Source organism: Pyxicephalus adspersus, chromosome 2 (assembly GCF_032062135.1).
Source record: "Pyxicephalus adspersus chromosome 2, UCB_Pads_2.0, whole genome shotgun sequence".
Taxonomy (NCBI): domain Eukaryota; kingdom Metazoa; phylum Chordata; class Amphibia; order Anura; family Pyxicephalidae; genus Pyxicephalus; species Pyxicephalus adspersus.
In genome coordinates, this window is record NC_092859.1 from 7,799,794 (window position 1) to 7,815,685 (window position 15,892).

The following is a 15,892-nucleotide window of genomic DNA, read 5'->3' on the forward strand; positions in this document are numbered from 1 at the left end:
CTATATCAGGTTCAATTTCTTCAAACGATGTGATTAAGTCATACCTTTATTAGCTAAGTAAATATATTTACCAATTCACACCTTCAGGAAGGGCAGTTGGGAGCAGAGTGCTTAGTGAGTCCATGGTCATATGTGTCTATATCCTAGGCCCGGTTCTTGTTCTATATCTGGGTTTGATTGTCTGTTGTCATAGTCCACTGTCTCCAAAACCAAGCCGCATCTCTGTTCTCAGCTGGTTGTTTTACAGCTGAGATCAGTCAACTGTTTTGCATCTGGGTTCCATCCTCCATGCCTGTTTATTTAAAATTCAATCAAAAGCCACCCTAGGTTCTTTCCAGTCAGTACGTAGCTGTCCCTAAACTCTACGGCACATTCAAAGCAGTGATGCTGTACAGTTCCTCTAAAGTCATGTCTGATAGAAGCTATTACAACCTACTTGATGCCCCTATGACCTCTCATCCCAGTCTAATACTCATTTATGACCACTTCTCCATGATCCTTGTGGTCCAACTGCCCTCACCTTTGTCCTTTTTCTTGATGATCCTTGTCACCATCTGTCCTGCCCTGTATGAATATTGGTTTGTGGTTAATGATTTTATACCACACATTTACTCCCTTCTCAGCACACTTCACCTTGCTTCTTGACAACACTTGTTAAAGACTATATCAGGTTCAATTTCTTCAAACGATGTGATTAAGTCATACCTTTATTAGCTAAGTAAATATATTTACCAATTCACACCTTCAGGAAGGGCAACATTTCCTTCTGCAGGAAAATATGAAAATGATATGCAAAATAAAAATAAAAAATTGAGAACCTATACGCATACATAAGCAAAGAATACATGAAGGTGTCAGTGAGCAGAGATTTCAGATAGGGATTATAAATACAAGGCATAGCTCTACCAATAAATGTTGTCAAAGTAACATGAACAGTACTACCATTCAATGACAATTATCTATTTATTCAAATCTATTATCCTGGGATTCCATCATCAAGAGGATCCATATGGTGGTATTCTGTCAATAAAAGGATCTGTACAGTGGGATTTCTGCCATTGAGAGGATCCTTAGTGTTGGATTCCATCAATGGCCCTGATTTAGTAAAGCTACTTTCATCTGTAAAGCTGGGTGATCCAGCAAACCTGGAATGGATTGGTTAAAAGTCATTTGCTATATGTTAGCAAAGGTTTTCAGTACTGGACCAGATCCATTCCAGGTTTGCTGTGTCACCCAGCTTCACCAAGGAAAATGTATCCTCTCCAGCTTTGGAAAGCTTTAATAAATTAGACCCAATAAGAGAATCCATACAATTGATTCTTCTATTAGGCGAATATTTATGGCGGGATTTTATTAATATGAGGATCCATATTTGTGGCATTCTGTCAATAGGAGGATCTATACGGTGGAATTTTTCCAATAGGAGGATCTATATGGTGGGATTTTTCCAATAGGAGGATCTATATGGTGGGATTTTTCCAATAGGAGGATCCATATGGTGGGATTTTGAAAATAAAATAAATCATTTGGTGGGATTCCATTAATAGGAGAATCCATACAATGGATTGTGCCAAAAACCTCCCCAGCGGTAACCCCGAGTGTGACTCAGGGTTGAAAACAGATGCTGCAAGCGGTAACCCTGAGTCAAACTCGGGGTAGGTAAACCTATAGGAAAAGATAGTAAATACAGCGCTTACCTGATCGGCCGGCATCCTTCTCTGCGATGCCCATCTTTATTCTTCCTCTGCTTGGCTTCCTCTGCACTCGATGAGTCTCTGGGGAGTTCCCGGTGACGTCGGTCCATGCGGACGTTCCGCTCGGGGCGGGGCAGGAAATTGAAATCTGTTTGTATTGCATCCAATACAAAATAACTGTATTGAATGCGATACAGTAGATTTATATGTGTAAAAGCAGTACATTGGCTTTCATGACATTTATTTTACAGTATATATAATAGTATGAGTATAATATTTAAAAAAAAAAAATTTAAATTATAAAATAATAATTTTTTTTTAAATGTATTATTTTGACAAGATTTTGTGTTTCAGACTTTAAAAAACTCATTCTATTATATTATACTGTAAAATAAATTTGCATGAAAAACAATTTAGAAATTTAAATCCAGACAGAAATGAACCGCCCAGGAGGTTAAAAGGATGCATATGGTGAGATTCCATTAATAAGAAGATCCATATGGTGGTATTTGATGATGATCTATATGGTGGGACTATGTCAATAAGGAATTTATTACAGTGATATTCTACCATTAGGAGGATCCATACACTGAAAATCTGCCATGAAGTGGATTCATACAACAGAGGTATAAAAAGTATAATGTTAGTCTTATCTATAAGGAGGAAGGGATTCTTCACTGTAAGGTCTGTGAAAATGTGGAATCGGCTCCCTCAGGAAGTAGTTTCAGCAACTACTATAGATTGCTTTAGGAAAAAGGTGGATGATTTCTAGAAGCACAGAAAATAAGTGCGGATTAAGGATTTAAAGTAAAGATAACACAGACTGCTTATCCAGGGAACATATGATGGCTCATGGAATCAGGAAGGATTTTTTTTCCTGTTGAAGCAAATTGTACCGGGGTTGTTTGCCTTCCTCTGGACCAACTATGTCAATAGGGTTTTATATCTGGGATATGGTTATTTCCCTAGTGCTTGAACTTGATGGTCTTATGTCTTTTGTCAACCTAACCTACTATGTAACTATGTATCCTATGACCACTCATCCCAGTCTAATACTCATTTACGACCGCTTCTCCATGATCCTTGTGGTCCACCTGCCCTCTTCTTTGTCCTGTTTCTTGATGATCCTTGTCATCCATCTGTCCTGGCTTGTATGAATATTGGTTCATAGTTAATGATTTTATACCACACATTTACTCCTTTCTCAGAACCTGGTATGATTCACTATCTGTCTTTTGGTTCATCCTTGGAATCCACAAATTTTGATTGCTCCTGGTTAGAGATTAGATTGATTTTGCTTATTGCTTGCTGCCCAAAGCTTGACTTGACCTTCACCTTGCTTCTTGACAACATTTGTTAAAGAGAACTGGCCAGAGGTTCTGATATTTCCAAATGCTTTGAAGAGGTTACACTGAACAGGTTATCCCCAGTGACAACACATATCACCAGCTTCAAGTTAGCTCCTAGGAATTAACCAACCTTGGTTGGAGTGTAGCCAAGGGAGCGCCATGATCTGTTACTGCTTCCAACATAAGAAACAAAGGCTACTAAGATGAAAGCAAAAGTAGGCTAATGGTGGTAGAAGAGGACTCTAGGCAAAGTAGCAACCTAGCCCCCTATCCCTTTGATTGATATTTATAATGATTTCAGTAGGCATAGAGTAACTGCCCTATTAATACTGCCTGCATTAGCATGGGAGCAACATTTCATTGGCCTGGATAACAAGGGAGTGACGCCATAGCAAAATTAGATGACATGTTCCTGGGTGATGCCTAGTATTTGTATTCAGAAACATTGAGATATTTGGTCACATGCTCAGGCTGCTAGGGAAATTTTTACTTTCCACAGATCTGAGACCGACAAACCTATATCAGGTTCAGTTTCTCCAATCAATGTCATCAAATCCTTGTTGGGTAAGCCTGCCATTGTATTTGAATTTTTTTTTCATTTTTTTGTATGGACTAACTGAGACATCATAACCACACATAGATTGGCCACCACCCTAACTCCATTACACAGTGGTCTGCCTCTTCCGTGATTTAAAAATCAATGCAGCTATAGATGGTATTAAATGTTATGATATGGCACAAGTTTATCAAAACTATACCATGGCAAATGCATGGCATTATTAAAAGATGTGTGGTTCAATGAAATATTGGGGTATGCCACCTAAATATTATTCAGATTATTTCTTACAGTAACCAAGTAGCACAAAGATATGTGAAGGTCCAGCAGAAGATCTTGAGATGTTGCTAATGAGAAGAATATGTTTTATGCATTTCATTTTTTTATGTTTTTGAATATGTTTAAAGCCTTGAACCATCATCAGACCGTATGATCTGTTATGCTTTACTCTCTTGTAGACCTCAGCTCTACACACCCATCCTGTGTGCCTGGTCAGGAATCACCACAACCTTCTGGCTTTTATTACACTGACACCTGGACATCCCTGACCTGCCGGTCAAGACATTTTCCGAAGCCAGATGATGCATTAAACTGCCTTAAAGGGAAAGACATCCATATGTTTGGAGATTCGACTCTACGCCAGTGGTTTGAGTACCTGGTGAACTTCATACCAAGTATGATTCTATCTTTTTTATTTGTATTTTAAACATAAGTGATATATTGTGTTCGCTTATATCTGTGTGGTTTCTATTAGACAATTAGTAGAATTTTATTTTTTACTAATAAGGGGATACATTTATTTTTTGATGTTACATTTTTGGATTCTGGTAAAATTCCACCTGTTACCCTTGCTATAAATATCCTTGTTTATGCAATTCCAATTATAAAGTAACAATGTTTTGCCAATGTTTGCTCCTCCATTGGTGCCCAGTCTTACAGTCTTCCAATGGAGATTACACCTGCCAATATAACATTATGCATGCATAGTTCACTGTTATCACCATCAGATAACCAACCATGGGAATTGCTAAGCAGCCATCACTGAAATGGAGTAGATATAAAATAACTTTAAAGAGCTTGAAAAATATTGGCAACCCTAAGATACCAAAACGGTGAAAGAAAACTAGAAATAAGATTTAAAAGACTGGGATGATTTGAGATGGACTTTGCTATAGATATCTAAATTTAATTTATGCTTCTTGTAGTAATAGGTGTTAGCTAAAGATATTAGCAATAAAAAGAAAATCATTTAAAAATCAGATATATCTTTTATTAGATAAATAGATAAATTTATTAGATACATTTTTATTAGAATATTTACCAATTCAAACCTTCAGGAAAGGTAACATTTCCTTCTACAGGAAAAATGAAAATGATATGCAAAATAAATACAAAAAATTGACAACCTATATACATAAATAGGCAAATTATAGATAAAGGTGTCAGTGAGCAGAGATTTCAGAAGGGGATTATAAATACAAGACATAGCTCTATCAGTAAAGGTTGTCAAAGTAATATGAACAGTACTACCATTCAGTCACAATGATCTGTTTATTCAAATCTATTTTCTGGGATTCCATCATTAAGAGGATCCATATGGTGGTATTCTGTCAATAAAAGGATCTGTACAATGTGATTCCTGCCATTGAGAGGATCCTTAGTGTTGGATTCCATCAATGGCACTGATTTATTAAAGCTCTCTAAAGTTGGAGATAATATACTTTCATCTGTAAAGCTGAGTGATCCAGCAAACCTGGGTGGGATTTTTCCAATAAGAGGATCCATACGGTGGGATTTTTCCAATAGGAGGATCCATATGGTGGGATTTTTCCAATAGGAGAATTCATATGGTGGGATTTTGAAAATAAGATAATTTATTTGGTGGGATTCCATTATTAGGAGAATCCACACAATGGAATCTGCCATTAAGAGTATCCATTTGGTGAGATTTTAATATTAAGAAGATCCATGTGGTGGTATTTGGTCTACAAGATGATCTATATGGTGGGATTTTGTCAATAAGAGAATTCATATGGTGGGATTCTGTCAAAGAAATTTAATACAGTGAGCTTCTACCATTACGATGATCCATACACTGAAAGTTTGCCTTATAAAATGGATTTATACATCAGGTGTGAAAATCATATCTTTCACTTATCATTATCTCATCTGAAAAGAGATGATTTGTGTGCAGCACATAAAAGAAAATCAATTAGTAAGGATTTTTATTTTCTAAAGCTGAACTGGTACTTTGTATCAATGATTACTTTCAGTATAGACAAAGTAAGGGGTATCCGTATCTTGTACATGGTATATATAGATTTGCACATCTCACTTGCTTTGCTTACAGTGAAATGTGGCATTCTCTAATCGGGATAGGGTTTTCGGCTTTGTTGGCAATGATTTGTGATTGGTTGGGTCTTGGAATAATTCTAGAAGATTCCCATAGCTTGGAGTTCCCTTGTGATTTGTGCATTGTCTCCCCCTTGGCTCCTGGTATGCCAGTACTTTGCCCCTGAGAATAGATGCCACCTTGTTGATCAGTAAAACTGTAGTAATAGCACACAGAATTAAATTTCTCTTTAGTACTGCCAGATTTCTTTTATACAGAAAATAAGTGATTGTAGAGTATAGTTTGACTGTAAAAAGCTAACCTATAGGTGTGTTTGGAATAAAAGCTGTTCTTGTAACATAAGCTTTTCCCAATCAGCCTACATCAGCAATAACAGCTTTTTATCTAATGCACATCTAAACCTACAAAAAAAATTTGGTAATTGTGTCCTGTTACAGTAAAACAAATTATTCCTGTACATGCAGGGCTGTTTAGCTATAAGGAAAGAGGGGAAGGACAAGTGGGAGCCACCCCACTGCATCCTCTCTATTGGAAATGACAGTGGCCCTCCCAGGTCAGCCAATTAGTGAACTACCATGGTGGATGGCTAAACCTCATTGGGTGACCACTGGACACACACTACGTTTTTGAAAAAGATGATTTATGGTGGTGTGAAAACTTTTCCCTCCACTGCCTATTTATTGGCTTTCGCTTCTACTAAAACGTGTATCTGCAAACATATATTTAGTATAGTATTCAGATGGGCAGTGGGAACAGATATTCCCCGGTGGCTTTCAGTGGTTGCCACCTTGCCAGCCACTGGACAGCTCCAACTTCTATGCTGGCCCCTAATGAACCATCCTTTAAACATATGATAACCGGTGGCAGCCTCTCACTACTGCCCCCTATCTTTCTCTTTTGGCAGCAACAGGAGAGACACTTCATAAAACATCTCAACTGGAGGCACCGTTCATAGGCACGAGGATGTAGTAACCATAAACGTCACTATCTTTCTGAACTGGATTAGCAAATTATTGCTTGTGATTACTTTCCTTCTTCTGTGAAATGTCATTTGGTTAAGGTTTACAGCTACTGTCTTAGGGAGTTTGTTTTACAAGGTAGCAGTAAAATTTAAGAGATATACCAACACACCTAGAGACAGAACAGAGTACAAGCAACTTTAATTGCTGTAATATTTCTAAATTCGAAATACCTGGCACAATATTAGTGAATTACAAACTTTACAAGCCAAGGTCTTTGCATAAGTAAGGTAACTCCATACAAAGGAAGAACAAAGACTGCTTCTGAAATGTTATTGCCTGGTATGTTGATTTTTTTCTATGCAATGCCTTTTTAATACTTTGGGTCACCAACCCTCTAGCATGTACATTAGAAGTTCCAAGGGTACATTCGCTGACTTTTATTCCAGATTTCCAACCTTGTTTCAGGTCAGCAAATTAGAAAGTAGGGAGACCACAAAGGCATTTAGCATTTCAGGAGGCGGGTAAAGATAGATGTGTTTCCTGTAAATCTCTGAATTTATATCATCATATGGTAACATCATTGTGGATAGCAATGGGGTGTGTAGTGAACCACCATATTAGTATTTTAGAACTTTTAGTAAACAAAGCAAAATTAATGGGTCCACAGAGGGAAAGTGCAGTATAAAGTGAACCCAAGAGACCCAAAGTAGTAATAAATATTTCAGGAACTTGCGACTCTTATCATACATAGAATTGCATCGTTTAGGCCTGAGTTCAGTTCAATTGAAAACACTAAAGCATATGTTTGTAGTTTAATTACATTAAAAAGAATTCAACTTCATGAAATTTTGTATATCTTTTAATTAGGGTTTGTATTGCTATGTGATTATTCATTAAATGGCATTTGACTTTGTAAAATTGTGAATTTTTCTTTACTAGAATTTCTTTGGGTTTTGATTATATCAGCAAAGTTAAAGGTTAAAATATTACCAGGAGCATTATTTCTTCTCCCAAAAGTAGAAATAGCAGGAATAATAATGACAGGTTATAGTCTGCAGTAATTTTCTAAAATCAAACTTTTAACATGAGCAACACCTAACACCTAACCTTACACAAAAGTACTTTCAATACATAAAATGGTACCATAAAGACAGTACTGCTCCTAAATTTCAGACAGCAGTATAGCTGTTCTAATAAGACCCAACACGCTTCACAGATTTACTGGTTCTTCAGGTGATTGAGGTTATTGAGGGATAATTTGGAATAATCCAGATAATCTGCCCATGCAAACATATCATGAAAAATTACATTATTTGATACATGGGGGTGGTCATTTTCTTACATTCCAAAATGTTTCTGGCAGATATCTCGAAGGAGAGAACGACAGGATCTCTCCATCTTCACACAGACTCTAGAATTAATTTGATTCTTCCTTATATTTTTCCATATATTTATAGCAGATTTTTATGGTTGTGTAAAATTGGGTGGTTATTCTCCTAAAGCTCAGAATCTCTATGATACCTCCAAGAGGCAAATGATGGGATCCCTCCACCTTCAGGCAGTCTCTATAGAATTCATTTTATTCTTTCTCATGGAATTGTGTATATCTTTATATTAGAATTTGCATGGTTATGTAATCATTCATTAAATGGCATAGGAGTTTGTAAGGTTGTGTGATTTTTGTTTACCAGAATTTTGGAGGGTTTTGATTTTAATGGCAATGTTTTTGTCATGATGGATCCCAGGAGGTTTAAGATGCAGATGCCATAATGGGTCTTGGATGAAATACCAATAGTATTTTTTCATTGAGAATGAAACTTTGATACTTACATTTCTGCTATTTTTGTCTTTAATCTAGGTCTCAAAAGGATAGACTTGCATGCAAATTACCAGTCGGGACCACTACTTGCAGCAGAGACAAATGTTGGGTTGGCTTTACGATGGCGTGCCCATGGATTGCCTTTGAGAACCACAAAGACTTTGATGTCTGACCTGCACTACGAGGCAGCTGACTTGGCTGGGATCGGTGGTGGACCAGATACAGTTATTGTGTTTACTTTGTGGGCTCACTTTACTTCTTTCCCTATCAGAGTTTATCTACAGAGGCTGGAAAGAGTTCGTCAAGCAGTTTCAGCTTTGCTTTTCCGTAGCCCCAAGACGACAGTGATTATTAAATCGGCCAACACGGGTTATAAGTCGATATATGGAAGTGATTGGTTGTCTCTGCAGATAGACATCTTACTTAGGGCAGCCTTTAAAGGAATGGCGGTCATTATTCTAGATGTCTGGGACATGACGTCTTGTCACTACCTCCCGGACAACATCCACCCAGGTCCACCAGTCATCAGGAATGAGGTGGACCTTATGCTGTTTTCCATTGGGGGCAAATCTCTATAAATATCTTGGGGTGCAACACAGGGTTTAGAATAGGTATTGTTGCTCCATATGTTTGATCACAGGTTTATTTTAGGGTTGGTGTAAAAAATTATTTATCCTGAAGAAGGAAATGTAAATAGTTAATATTTTCTATATGTAAGATTCTGGCTCGTACTGTATAATGTTTTTTTTTTATTCTATTAAATGGTAAATATTGCATAATATTGTATTGTATTCCTATTTTCAGCTAGCAATTTAGGTTCAATTCCACATATTTTTAAAATTGTCCTAACACATTTTTTTGAAAAAAAAGGCTGTTTCTAGAGTTCAATAGCTCAAGTTGACATTTATATACACTGGTGATTAGGTTAGAGTATGACACCTCTCTTTCTTTTTATAGCTTCACCTGAGATTTCTATTGGACGGACTGTGTACACATGTTAAGTTTTTGTTGCCGGAAATACATTTTCGTGATCATTCCTAGTGACAAAATAGTGACAAATGAATGAATAAGCGTTATACACATAGTGCCATTCTGTTGTATGGGGAGTGGAGTGGGGGGTACTCTTTTCAATTGACCTGTACAGCGGTCCTTCACCTTTGGTCATTACATAGGGTGACCTGGAGGAGCTGATTTTGCTATGCACTCTGCCTTATAATCTACTGAAGTACACACTCAATGACTATTATTTTATGGCCCATTCCTAAGAGACCACAATATAGATCCTGTTTTGCCCCATGGAGTACTCTCTGCCTAACACTACGGATTGCAGTGAATGGAAGTGAACCAAAATTATAGCTTTGATGAGTCCCATAGCTAGATTCCCCTTTTTTTCCCCTATTTATTTTAATTGTGCTCTATGGGGTTCCGGAAGCCAACAGAGCACAATGGACATCTTTTTATTGAGCTGCTGTGCTTTATATATGTGCAAAGCTTTATCTGTTTTTGTTTTGCGGTTGTTTAAATGACACATCAGTTAGCCTCCCTAGTGGTAACCCCGAGTGTGACTTGGGGTAGAAAATACTTGCTAAAAGTGATAACCCCGAGTCACACTCGGGGTAGGTAAAGCACAGATAAATAAATGATAAAGACTTACCTTATCTGCCGGCGTCCTCCTCCATTCTGCTTTAGCTATCGCATCTTCCTGCAGGCTCCTCTCTTCCTGTCTTCCCCCTGCAACACGTCTCTGTGTCTGTGTCTTGATGAGTCACCGGCCTTTACTGGAGATGTCTGTGCATGTGACGGGGGCGTGGTCAGCGGGAAATTCAAATTTTTTGTTTTGGATTCAATACAAATAACTTTATCGAATTCATTACAAAGTAGCCAGTATCTTTCTGATGGTTGGAGTGAGAGATACACTGTTACAGTGCACTGCCTACCTGCCAATACATTTGATTAATGATAGGCAGTGGGCAGCACTGTGCCACTTACTTCTGTCCCCTAAGAGGGTATAGGGGGACTTAGAAAAGAGTTTTTTCAGAAGCTTTATGTTATCTTTTTGATTATCAAATTATATAGATATAATTATTTTTCCAGTTCCAACAGTTGACCTATTTACTTATTTTTAGTTTTGTTGAACTAGTAGTATTGTTAATTTCAGGAGTTTGAGACTCACATCATACATGGAATTGTTAAGACCTGGGTTCAGTGATCTCGTAAAAACACTAACAGGTTTTGTTTGTGGTTTATTTGTGATATCTTTTAAAATAAAGGGCATCTCTACAGAATTAGGTATAGTTTTAGAGTTTGTATGGCTGTGTAATCATAAATAATATAAAAGCAAAAAAAAAAAAAAAATCAACCAATAAATTCGCATAGCTGACAATAAATGAAATACTAGCAACGACCCTTTGAATAGAGAGTCCCCCAACCTAAAGTTGTAGGATCACACCAGAGTAGGGTAATAACCGCCCTGTGATTTCTTCACCCAGTGCTTTTATAATCTCCTGCTCTCTTTCTGCTCTCTCCGTCCTCTTGGTATCCCTCCGTGTCCCACGTGACCGCACTCTCCGAAGAAGCAGATAGGGCTTACTTTCGGGGTAAGGCTTATATTTCCCTCATGCATGATTAGCATTCTAGGGTTCATTTTCAGGGTAGGTCTTACTTTTGGGGAAACACAGTATCTCCACATGTTCTGTTTTTTAAATTGTTATTTAATAAACTGAGTTGTAAACCCAAGATCAGTGTAGCCTGGCATCCAGGCAGTTTGAGGATTTATAAATTGTTTATATCCTAGAAACACAGAAGAGTGAAGGCATAAAAAGACCAAGATGATTTTCCATTGGGGACATGAAGGTTCATGCACAAATAATAGCTAGTCATTCAAACAGTTTAGTTAAGCAACAAGTTGAAACACAAAATGGACAGCAATATACGTTGATTATCTATACACATATCTATCCACAAATCTCTATAAATATCTATAAACAATCTTGGGGTGCAACACAGGGTTTAGAATAGGTATTGTTGCTCCATATGTTTGATCACAGGTTTATTTTAGGGTTGGTGTAAAAAATTATTTATCCTGAAGAAGGAAATGTAAATAGTTAATATTTTCTATATATAAGATTCTGGCTCGTACAATATAATGTTTTTTTTTTATTCTATTAAATGGTAAATGTTGCATAATATTGTATTGTATTCCTATTTTCAGCTAGCAATTTAGGTTCAATTCCACATATTTTTAAAATTGTCCTAACACATTTTTTTGAAAAAAAAGGGTAATCTAGGTTGGAGAAAGAACCAATCAGTTTCAGGTCACTTGACAGAAAATAGTAATTTTTCCCCTATATTTATTCTATACATGGTATCCAACTGGGCCTGAAAGTACTGAATGGTGTTACAGGGTACAATGGAATTGAGTAACATTTTAGGATACTCTTTAAAGTTTTTCCACTTCTAATGGGTCACAGATGTTTTAACAATTCTCATAATTCTAAAAGGTGAGATTCATCAAAAAGCCTTGTATGTGTCAGATATTTAGTAGCACAACCCTATTTAAAAATTGCTATGTTGATTTTGTTTAGGATTAGTTTATATTTGAGTATAAAAGGTATAATATTTAAATTAGTGAATATATCCTCAGAGGTCAGAAACATGTTTACTCTCAGGTCTACTAGAGTGATTAATTAGCATTTATTCCAATGAATATTGTGGGTTCTAATCCTGTGTAGAACAAGAATGGTGTAGCAAGGCCAGTGGTGCTTGGTTTTAAGGAGAAGGGGAGAAAAAAGTGGATGAGCAAAGCTACAAAACACCAATGATAGACTGGGGGCTGTTGCTGGGGTCTTGGTTATTATTTCTAGGCAGGGTGTTATTGTTGGCTGGGGGTTATAGCTGCCTTGGGATTAATTGCTGGTTGGGGGAAATTGTTAAGACCTAGGGAGGCAAAGATTTGATAGGAGTTATTGATAGTAAGGAGGTTATGGGTAGGACCTGGGAGATTACTGTTGGTCTGGAGGATTATTGTTAGGGCTTAACATGATGGGCCAACATACGAATGGGGTATATGCTGTTCAGGGTGTTATTGATGGCTGAGAGGCGGTTTTTATCACTAGGCTGGGGTATATTACTGGGAAGGGGGATATTATTTGGGATTAGGTAGTTATTGCTAGCCTTGTGGCTAATGCAGGGGCTTAAAGGAAGGTGATTGCTGGCTTGGGGGTTATGGCTGCAATAGGGAGCTGGATTGCTGACTGTGGGGGTTATTATTGATTAAGAAGGCTGCAGCTGAGGATTGGGGGGTTTGTAGTATATTGCTGGCTTTGGAAGACATGGGGCTTCGGAGGTTAGTGCTGGCTGGGGTATGATATTGTTAGATAAGATCTATTTCTAGCAGACGGCTAATTCTGGGGGCTTAGGGGTTATAAATGGGGTTTTTTGCTGGGGCCTCTGGGATATTGCTGGGGCCCAAGCCTGCGTGTTATTCTTTGCCTTGTATCTTTCTGGGGCCTATTACTTTTGAATGGTGGACCTGATCTTGAACAAAATATCTACTCTTTTATTCAAGGAACACTGCACATTGTATATGGTATGTTTTATTATTTCATAAGTACCTATCAGCAAAAATTGTTTATAATTTCACTATTTCTTGCATAGCTTAGTCACCCAATAGTCTTAAGTAAAGTGAGCTGGCTCTTTCTGTGTTCACACAGCAAGCCTTTTTTGTTGACAGTTTTCCTGACAGTTGTGTGGAATTGGCCAACCCTGGCACTCCCCATCCCACACGGGCATCAATCATCTAGCGTGTTTACATAGTTTAACAGTTGCTGCATTGTAAGCCCGCTTTTATTATTCAGAGGCTTTCTGTGCCAGTCTATTGAGATCAGACAGTTCATTTTTTGACAGATTGAACCTTCAACATTGTACTTTTATTAAGTCACCAAAAGATTGAATAAACCTTTAGTTAAGAAGGTGATTTGTTTCAATAGATATTTTGGAATTATAATATGTGGTTCTTTAATATTGTAAATATTTGTTATAATGTTTGCTATTTATTGCACTTACTTCCAATACTCCTGAGGAAGCAGACTTGTTTCCATGAAACGGGTAGAGAAAATGTGAATTAATGTGTCTTTATAGAGGACCCCATTTACGCATAATCTAACTTCACAATATCTAATATCTTAAAATGTCACTTGCCCCCAGTTGTCATTCATGTTATCTGGGAAGTATCTGAGTACAGTATTGCATGAAAGTTTATATTTATCTGGAACAGTTTTACTATTTGTTTTACTATATTGTGATTAATAAAATATTAGAAATGTTAAATATATGTTGTCTATTTTTGGAGTAGGATGTAGGTGACAAGTGGATTTTACTTGACCTTAAGTATTGTTTAAGTGTACTATGAGATTTATACAACATAATTTTGCTCTAAGGGACGCACATATTAAAAGAAGTAAACTTTTTTTTATTCTCTTGCCTACTCTTAGATTGGTGGATGTTAGTGGTGAATACTGGCTAACATTGGTGGTCAGTTGAAAATACCTCCTTACATTAATGGTCATTAAAAGAAAAGCCTTCTTACAATGATGGGAAATTCAGAATGCTTGTTCACATTATTGGTCAGTTGAAAATGCTTCCTTTTATTGGGGGTTAGTTAAAAATACCACCTTACTTTGAGGTCAGTTGAAAATGCTGCTTTTCGTTGGCTGATGAGTGATCAGTTATGGTCTCACAATGGGAAGTCATCTGTTTTGTTGGCATGGTAGAGCAGTGCATTTGAGTTCTTCACAGGTTGAGGGGAGTGTCTGTGGTTTCACACACTACCATATCTCACCAGCGACTGGGTCTCTGTATTTACAGATGGCTTTTGCCATCACCTCCAGGTTGCACTCCACTACTTCACTACTTCTCATAAATTGAAAATGTCAGCCATATACAGATCCTTTATTTCAGAAGGGAAAGGTAATGTCCATACAATAAAATTACCATACCTGCCTGATCACAATTTTTGCGTCCTTTGCTCGTCTTCTTTTGCTCATCGTATGGCTGTTGGATCTTTGGCCATCTTTATTGGTGAGGAAAAGATGACGTAACTCCCGTGCATGCGAGTTCATTTATTCCTGGCATCCCCATGGGATGCTGGGGTACCTGTCATATCCCCAGAATCCTGCACTGAGCTATGTGTGCTTTCATTTGGAAAAGAAAGAATGCAAACACGCAGGATTTATTGCAGAATAGACACTGCCTGTCCTTTAAGCCATAAAAATCCTGACTTTACTCAATTTTGAAATGTGTATCCATAGATCTGTTTTAAACTAAGGCTAATTTCAGGAGTGTGGTAAACCAACTGCTCCCATTCAATCTGTCTAAAACAGTGCAATTTACCTGTGCCCAGGCAACCATTTATGTGAACAATATTTTGAGCCAATTGCAGAATTGGCAACATTGTTTAGTGAAGTTGAGAACAATATACCATACCACAAAGGATTATGTGCGGTCACAGCTAATTGAAAGCTGGTGCCTTCAATTAGCTGTAACCGCAGGCAATAGGAGGGCAATAGAGGAGGAATGGAGATACTATCTCCATTCATACCTCTACTGCTCTGTGATTTACTGAGAAATAGGAAACCCTAATGACAGCTCAAGCAGGGTTTCCTACTTCTCAGCCAATCACAGAGCACTAGGGATGAATGGGCACAAGTCTCCCCATTCATCTCTAGTGCTGAATGGCTGACAAATATAAAACCTCAGCCAGAGCACTAGGGGTGAATGGAGAGGCTTGTCCTCATTTAACCCCTAGTGCCCTGCAATCCCTCACTGTCAGGAGAATTTCCAGGTTCATTGCAAGCCTGGAAATCCTCCTGTCATTGGGATAACCTGTAAAAAAAAAAAAAGTTAAAATTTAAAAGTTAAAAGTTAAATTACACAAACACACACATTAATAAAAATAATTTTAATTAAAGCCTTGTCCTATTTTTACTTATATTTTAACCCTCCCAGGGAATGAGTAAGGGGATTTATGTACCCCTGTACTCATTCCCCAGGGTGGGGTGGTGGAGATCTGGGAGTCTCCTTATTAAAGGGGGCTTCCAGATTCCAAAGTCCTGCTAAAAATGTTTATAAAAGCCCCCATTGTTTTCAATGAAAGCTTTCA

General features: G+C 37.5%; 1 protein-coding gene across 1 annotated transcript in view; it reads left to right on the forward strand.

Moving 5' to 3' along the window:
* Positions 1-15,892, forward strand: part of LOC140322786 (NXPE family member 3-like) — a gene marked incomplete in the record, with an annotated part of 61,173 nt that overhangs the window by 16,246 nt on the left and 29,035 nt on the right. The window contains 2 exon segments of the mRNA XM_072399389.1: positions 3,543-3,607; positions 4,058-4,273. Of these exon segments, the coding sequence (XP_072255490.1) occupies positions 3,543-3,607; positions 4,058-4,273 (281 nt within the window).